We start from the raw sequence: 8,417 nt of genomic DNA, 5'->3' as shown, positions 1-8,417 counted from the left end.
TGGGGGAACCCACACAGGAACGACAGGAAGCCCCCCCACCAGCCACTGACACCCGGGGGGGAACCCAGAGAGGAACGACAGGAAGCCCCCCCACCGGCCACTGACACCCGGGGGGAACCCACACAGGAACGACAGGAAGCCCCCCCCCCACCAGCCACTGACACCCGGGGGGGAACCCAGACAGGAACGACAGGAAGCCCCCCCCCCACCAGCCACTGACACCCCGGGGGGGAACCCAGACAGGAACGACAGGAAGCCCCCCACCCCCCCCACCAGCCACTGACACCCCGGGGGGGGGGGGGAACCCAGAGAGGAACGACAGGAAGCCCCCCCACCGGCCACTGACACCCGGGGGGGAACCCACACAGGAACGACAGGAAGCTCCCCCACCAGCCACTGACACCCGGGGGGAACCCAGAGAGGAACGACAGGAAGCCCCCCCACCGGCCACTGACACCCGGGGGGGAACCCACACAGGAACGACAGGAAGCCCCCCCCCACCAGCCACTGACACCCGGGGGGGAACCCAGACAGGAACGACAGGAAGCCCCCCCCCCCACCAGCCACTGACACCCCGGGGGGGGGGGGGGGGGGGGACCCAGAGAGGAACGACAGGAAGCCCCCCCACCGGCCACTGACACCCGGGGGGGAACCCACACAGGAACGACAGGAAGCCCCCCCACCAGCCACTGACACCCGGGGGGGAACCCAGAGAGGAACGACAGGAAGCCCCCCCACCGGCCACTGACACCCGGGGGGGAACCCACACAGGAACGACAGGAAGCCCCCCCACCGGCCACTGACACCCGGGGGGGAACCCAGAGAGGAACGACAGGAAGCCCCCCCACCGGCCACTGACACCCGGGGGGGAACCCACACAGGAACGACAGGAAGCCCCCCCCCCCCCCCCACCAGCCACTGACACCCGGGGGGGGGGGGGGAACCCAGACAGGAACGACAGGAAGCCCCCCCCCACCACCACCAGCCACTGACACCCCGGGGGGGGGGGGGAACCCAGACAGGAGCGACAGGAAGCCCCCCCCACCGGCCACTGACACCCGGGGGGGAACCCACACAGGAACGACAGGAAGCCCCCCCACCAGCCACTGACACCCGGGGGGGAACCCAGAGAGGAACGACAGGAAGCCCCCCCACCGGCCACTGACACCCGGGGGGGAACCCAGACAGGAACGACAGGAAGCCCCCCCCACCACCACCAGCCACTGACACCCCGGGGGGGGGGGGGGGGAACCCAGAGAGGAACGACAGGAAGCCCCCCACCGGCCACTGACACCCGGGGGGGAACCCACACAGGAACGACAGGAAGCTCCCCCACCAGCCACTGACACCCGGGGGGGAACCCAGAGAGGAACGACAGGAAGCCCCCCCACCGGCCACTGACACCCGGGGGGGAACCCACACAGGAACGACAGGAAGCCCCCCCCCCACCAGCCACTGACACCCGGGGGGGAACCCAGACAGGAACGACAGGAAGCCCCCCCCCCCACCAGCCACTGACACCCCGGGGGGGGGGGGGGGGGGGGACCCAGAGAGGAACGACAGGAAGCCCCCCCACCGGCCACTGACACCCGGGGGGAACCCACACAGGAACGACAGGAAGCCCCCCCACCAGCCACTGACACCCGGGGGGGAACCCAGAGAGGAACGACAGGAAGCCCCCCCACCGGCCACTGACACCCGGGGGGGAACCCACACAGGAACGACAGGAAGCCCCCCCACCGGCCACTGACACCCGGGGGGGAACCCAGAGAGGAACGACAGGAAGCCCCCCCACCGGCCACTGACACCCGGGGGGGAACCCACACAGGAACGACAGGAAGCCCCCCCCCCCCCCCCACCAGCCACTGACACCCGGGGGGGGGGGGGGGGAACCCAGACAGGAACGACAGGAAGCCCCCCCCCACCACCACCAGCCACTGACACCCCGGGGGGGGGGGGGGGAACCCAGACAGGAGCGACAGGAAGCCCCCCCCACCGGCCACTGACACCCGGGGGGGAACCCACACAGGAACGACAGGAAGCCCCCCCACCAGCCACTGACACCCGGGGGGGAACCCAGAGAGGAACGACAGGAAGCCCCCCCACCGGCCACTGACACCCGGGGGGGAACCCAGACAGGAACGACAGGAAGCCCCCCCCACCACCACCAGCCACTGACACCCCGGGGGGGGGGGGGAACCCAGAGAGGAACGACAGGAAGCCCCCCCACCGGCCACTGACACCCGGGGGGGGAACCCACACAGGAACGACAGGAAGCCCCCCCACCAGCCACTGACACCCGGGGGGGAACCCAGAGAGGAACGACAGGAAGCCCCCCCACCGGCCACTGACACCCGGGGGGGAACCCACACAGGAACGACAGGAAGCCCCCCCACCAGCCACTGACACCCGGGGGGGAACCCAGAGAGGAACGACAGGAAGCCCCCCCCCACCACCACCAGCCACTGACACCCCGGGGGGGGGGGGGGGGGGGAACCCAGAGAGGAACGACAGGAAGCCCCCCCACCGGCCACTGACACCCGGGGGGGGGGGGGGGGGGGGGGGACCCAAAGAGGAACGACAGGAAAGCCCCCCCCACCCCCACCGACACCCGGGGGGGAACTGAGACAGGAACGACAGGCAGCCCCCCCCCCCCCCCCCACTGACACCCGGGAGGGTATAGAGGGAACCCAGAGAGGAACGACAGGCAGCCCCCCCACCAGCCACTGACACCCGGGGGGGGGGAACCCAAAGAGGAACGTCAGGAAGCCCCCCCCCCCCCCCACCAGCCACTGACACCCGGGGGGGGGGGGGGACCCAAAGAGGAACGACAGGAAAGCCCCCCCCCCCCGACACCCGGGGGGGAACTCAGACAGGAACGACAGGCAGCCCCCCCCCCCCACCAGCCACTGACACCCGGGAGGGCCTAGAGGGAACCCAGAGAGGAACCACAGGCAGCCCCCCCCCCCCCCCCCCCCCACTAGCCACTGACACCCGGGGGGGGGACCAAAAGAGGAACGATAGGCAGACAGACAGCCCCCCCCACCCATCCAGCCACTAACACCCGGGGGAACCCAGAGAGGAACGACAGGCAGCCCCCCTCCCCCACTGACACCCTGGGGGGGAACCCAGAGAGGAACGACAGGCAGCCCCCCTCCCCCACCGACACCCTGGGGGGGGGACCAAAAGAGGAACGACAGGCAGCCCACTCCCCCCCCCCCCAGCCACTGACACCAGGGGGGAACCCAGAGAGAAATGACAGGCAGCCCTCCCCCCCCCCCCCCCCCCCCCCCCCCCCCCCCCCCCGCCAGCCAGCCACAGCATTACAATACGCACTCCTATGCAAACAAACCGCGGCATGTCCTTTTTTTGTGCGGGGCTCGCACATGAAAGAGCCAGGGCTGCCAGGCGCGGGCGAGTACGCGCTCGTCTCTGCAGGCGCTCGGGTCAGGTCTCACGGCGAGAATTCTCGCCGCCGTATCTGACCCGCTCGTCTGCAGGCGGCCTTAGTCAGACCTCATCTGGAATACTGGGTCCAGTTCTGGGCACCCCACTTTATACAAGACATAGACAAACTGGAGCAAGTTCAGAGAAGAGTCACCAAGATGGTGAGCGGTCTGCAAATCATGTCCTATGAGGAACGGGTAAAGGATCTGGGAATGTTTAGCAGAAGAGAAGGCTGAGAGGAGACTTAATAGCTGTCTACAAATATCTGAGGGCTGTCACAGTGCAGAGGGATCAGCCCTATTCTCATCTGTACAAGGAAAGACTAGAAGCAATGGGATGAAACTGAAAGGGAGGAGACACAGATTAGATATTAGACCGTGAGGGGGATCAATGAGTGGAACAGGCTGCCACGGGAGGTGGGGAGTTCTCCATCAATGGAAGTGTTCAGAGGCCGGGATGATTAAGTGATCCTGCACTGAGCAGGGGGGTTGGACCCGAGGACCCCGGAGCACCCGAGGACCCCGGAGCACCCGAGGACCCCGGAGCACCCGAGGACCCCGGAGCACCCGAGGACCCCGGAGCACCCCACTGTTCTATATATGATATAATACATAAGGGTTAGTCGATGTGCAAGAAAGGTACATTTCACCCAAAAGCTGTTGCTCTGTAGGTCCAGTATTTTGGGGCTGGTCACCTGACCGTGTGGATTAACCCCCTAGTCCAGACACGACAGCCGTGGGTGGGGTCCGTCTTAACGACCTCCATCGCTGGTCACTGACCATTAATTTTTTTTGTGCACTGGCATCATGTGAATCCCCTCTGCGCGGTGCCTGACCATCATACTTACCTGCTGGCCTCCATTGGCTCCTCCCCCTGGATGTAAGGCACTGACCATCAATAGATCAGCTGCCACTTGTATGGCAATGAGTCTCTGGGCATCGGACAGCCTCTTAGAAGAGCTCCTCTAGGATGAGTGGGCATCCCCCGCTGAGCCCCCCGCTAGTACCTTCCTACTGACGGCCTCCACGGCCCCCAGGGTAATATATATATATACACACTGTCTATGTATGTAAGCGGGGGCTGGTACCTTCCTACTGACGGCCTCCACGGCCCCCAGGGTAATATATATATATATATATACACACTATGTATGTGAGCGGAGGCTGGTACCTTCCTACTGACGGTCTCCGCGGCCCCCGGGTAATATATATACACACTGTCTATGTATGTAAGCGGGGGCTGGTACCTTCCTACTGATGGTCTCCACGGCCCTCGGGTAATATATATACACACTGTCTATGTATGTAAGCGGGGGCTGGTACCTTCCTACTGACGGTCTCCGTGGCCCCCGGGTAATATATATATATATACACACACTGTCTATGTATGTAAGCGGGGGCTGGTACCTTCCTACTGACGGTCTCCACGGCCCCCGGGTTATATATACACATACTGTCTATGTATGTAAGCGGGGGCTGGTACCTTCCCACTGACGGTCTCCACGGCCCCCGGGTAATACATATATACACACTGTCTATGTATGTAAGCGGGGGCTGGTACCTTCCTACTGACGGTCTCCACGGCCCCCGGGTAAAATATATACAATCTGTCTATGTGTGTAAGCGGGGGCTGCTACCTTCCTACTGACGGTCTCCACGGCCCCCGGGTAATATATGTATACACACTGTCTATGTGTGTAAGCGGGGGCTGGTACCTTCCTACTGATGGTCTCCACGGCCCTCGGGTAATATATATACACACTGTCTATGTGTGTAAGCGGGGGCTGGTACCTTCCTACTGACTGCCTCCACGGCCCCCGGGTAATATATACACACACGCTATGTATGTAGGCGGGGGCTGGTACCTTCCTACTGACGGTCTCCACGGACCCCAGGTAATATATATACACACACTGTCTATGTATGTAAGCGGGGGCTGGTACCTTCCTACTGACGGTCTCCACGGCCGCTGGGTAATATATATATACATACACACTGTCTATGTATGTAAGCGGGGGCTGGTACCTTCCTACTGACGGTCTCTGCGGCCCCCGGGTAATATATATATACACACTGTCTATGTGTGTAAGCGTGGGCTGGTACCTGCCTACTGACGGTCTCCACGGCCCCCAGGGTAATATATATATACACACTATGTATGTGTGTAAGCGGGGGCTGGTACCTGCCTACTGACGGTCTCCGCGGCCCCCAGGGTAATATATATATACACACTATGTATGTGAGCGGGGGCTGGTACCTTCCTACTGACGGTCTCCGCGGCCCCCGGGTAATATATATATATATACACACTGTCTATGTGTGTAAGCGGGGGCTGGTACCTTCCTACTGACGGTCTCCGCGGCCCGTGGGTAATATATGTACACACACTGTCTATGTATGTAAGCGGGGGCTGGTACCTTCCTACTGACGGTCTCCACGGCCCCCAGGGTAATATATATACACACTGTCTATGTGTGTAAGCGGGGGCTGGTACCTTCCTACTGATGGTCTCCACGGCCCTCGGGTTATATATACACATACTGTCTATGTATGTGAGCGGGGGCTGGTACCTTCCTACTGACGGTCTCCGCGGCCCCCGGGTAATATATATATATATATATATACACACACACTGTCTATGTGTGTAAGCGGGGGCTGGTACCTGCCTACTGACGGTCTCCGCGGCCCCCGGGTAATATATATATATACACACTGTCTATGTGTGTAAGCGGGGGCTGGTACCTTCCTACTGACGGTCTCCACGGCCCTCGGGTAATATATATACACACTGTCTATGTATGTAAGCGGGGCTGGTACCTTCCTACTGACGGTCTCCGCGGCCCCCGGGTAATATATATATATATATATATATATATATATATATATATATATATACACACACACACACTGTCTATGTGTGTAAGCGGGGGCTGGTACCTGCCTACTGACGGTCTCCGCGGCCCCCGGGTAATATATATATACACACTATGTATGTGTGTAAGCGGGGGCTGGTACCTTCCTACTGACGGTCTCCGCGGCCCCCAGGTAATATATATATACACACTGTCTATGTATGTAAGCGGGGGCTGGTACCTTCCTACTGACGGTCTCCGCGGCCCCTGGCTCCTACACAGCAGCAAGAAGATATTGCCTTAATATATATTAAAAGTAGAAGAGACCTCCAGCGGCGCCACTTCACCCGGCGGGCACCCTCAGGGGGCAGCAGCTCCAGGCCAGGGGCGCCAAAGAGATGGACGCCGTCACAGAGAAAAGAACCCCCGTGCTGAAGTCCGTGGTCATCGGGGAGGAGCCGGCGCTGTGGGGGTCTCACTCTAGTGCCAAGCACCCACATGGGGCAAGAAAACCCACAGTTAACCAGGGAAACACTCCACCCCGCAGGGAGCCCCCCTCCTCCTCCCAGACTCCACCACCCCGCAGGGGGGCCCCCCTCCTCCTCCCAGACTCCACCACCCCGCAGGGGGCCCCCCTCCTCCCAGACTCCACCACCCCGCAGGGGGCCCCCCTCCTCCCAGACTCCACCACCCCGCAGGGGGCCCCCCTCCTCCCAGACTCCACCACCCCGCAGGGGGGCCCCCCTCCTCCTCCCAGACTCCACCACCCCGCAGGGGGGCCCCCCTCCTCCTCCCAGACTCCACCACCCCGCAGGGAGGCCCCCCTCCTCCTCCCAGACTCCACCACCCCGCAGGGAGGCCCCCCTCCTCCTCCCAGACTCCACCACCCCGCAGGGGAGCCCCCCTCCTCCTCCCAGACTCCACCACCCCGCAGGGGGGCCCCCCCACCTCCTCCCAGACTCTACCACCCCGCAGGGGGGCCCCCCCACCTCCTCCCAGACTCTACCACCCCGCAGGAGGGCCCCCCCACCTCCTCCCAGACTCTACCACCCCGCAGGGGGGCCCCCCCACCTCCTCCCAGACTCTACCACCCCGCAGGGGGGCCCCCCCACCTCCTCCCAGACTCTACCACCCCGCAGGGGGGCCCCCCCACCTCCTCCCAGACTCCACCACCCCGCAGGGGGGCCCCCCACCTCCTCCCAGACTCCACCACCCCGCAGGGAGCCCCCTCCTCCCAGACTCCACCACCCCGCAGGGAGCCCCCTCCTCCCAGACTCCACCACCCCGCAGGGAGCCCCCTCCTCCCAGACTCCACCACCCCGCAGGGAGCCCCCCTCCCAGACTCCACCACCCTGCACGCGGGGCTGTATATAGGGCGCCCCCTGCCGCCGGCGGACACTCACGGTGCGGACTTGTCTCCTCAGCAGATACAGCAGGAAGCTCCACAGTTTGGCCGTGAACGCCAGGAACCCTCGCAGGCCGAGCAGCCCCGGAGTCCGCATCATCCCGGGCGTGGGGTCGGGGGCGTCCGGCGGGTGACGGGCGGGGGGAGGGACGACGTCCCGCGCTCACATTCCGGGCACACAACCGCCGCGGAGCCGTCTGACAGCCGCCATGGCTGAGCGCCCGCGTCACTTCCGCTCTAAGACGTCACCACTGCGCCTGCGCGTTCTCACAGCCGGCTCAAGATACGGAGCATGCGCTCAAAGCAGAGCATCTGCGGGCACCATGCGCATGCGCCGCCTCAGTCGGGCCTGAGTACGCATGCTCCTCGGCTGTCACATGACACCAGCTCAGTCTATAAAACGCGACGGCGGCGCTTGTAGCGCGATTCGTTCTTGAGACACTCTTGTGAAGCAGAGGGCAGAAGGACGCCCCCTACAGGTGGAACAGATGTGGCAATGACCAGCGTGGGACAGGATGAGGCCAAAGCGTTGATTTGTAGCGGCCTTCCACCCGGGGACGCCATGTTGGTTTAGTCACACTGGGGCCAAGTCTGAATCGCCTGGACCCCCTCCCATTCTTGTGTTTCCTCGGCAATAAGCCCTGGTAACACGCCATCAGGTGGCGCCGCAGCTGATTGTTCATAGATCCCGCCTCCAGGGAGCGACGGCTGTGA

General features: G+C 63.5%; 1 protein-coding gene across 1 annotated transcript in view; it reads right to left on the bottom strand.

Annotated features, from left to right (window-relative positions):
- The window catches only part of CTDNEP1 (CTD nuclear envelope phosphatase 1), a 14,696-nt gene extending 6,750 nt beyond the window's left edge, over positions 1 to 7,946 (bottom strand). The window contains exon 1 of the mRNA XM_066588681.1: positions 7,609 to 7,946. Within this exon, the coding sequence (XP_066444778.1) occupies positions 7,609 to 7,803 (195 nt within the window). The 5' untranslated portion in view covers positions 7,804 to 7,946. The remainder of the gene's footprint in view (positions 1 to 7,608) is intronic.
- Between the last annotated feature and the right edge of the window lie 471 nt (positions 7,947 to 8,417).

Source organism: Eleutherodactylus coqui, unplaced genomic scaffold, assembly GCF_035609145.1.
Source record: "Eleutherodactylus coqui strain aEleCoq1 unplaced genomic scaffold, aEleCoq1.hap1 HAP1_SCAFFOLD_158, whole genome shotgun sequence".
NCBI lineage: Eukaryota > Metazoa > Chordata > Amphibia > Anura > Eleutherodactylidae > Eleutherodactylus > Eleutherodactylus coqui.
The sequence above is the reverse complement of the archived record's forward strand: the minus strand, read 5'-3'. Positions and strand labels throughout refer to the sequence as shown.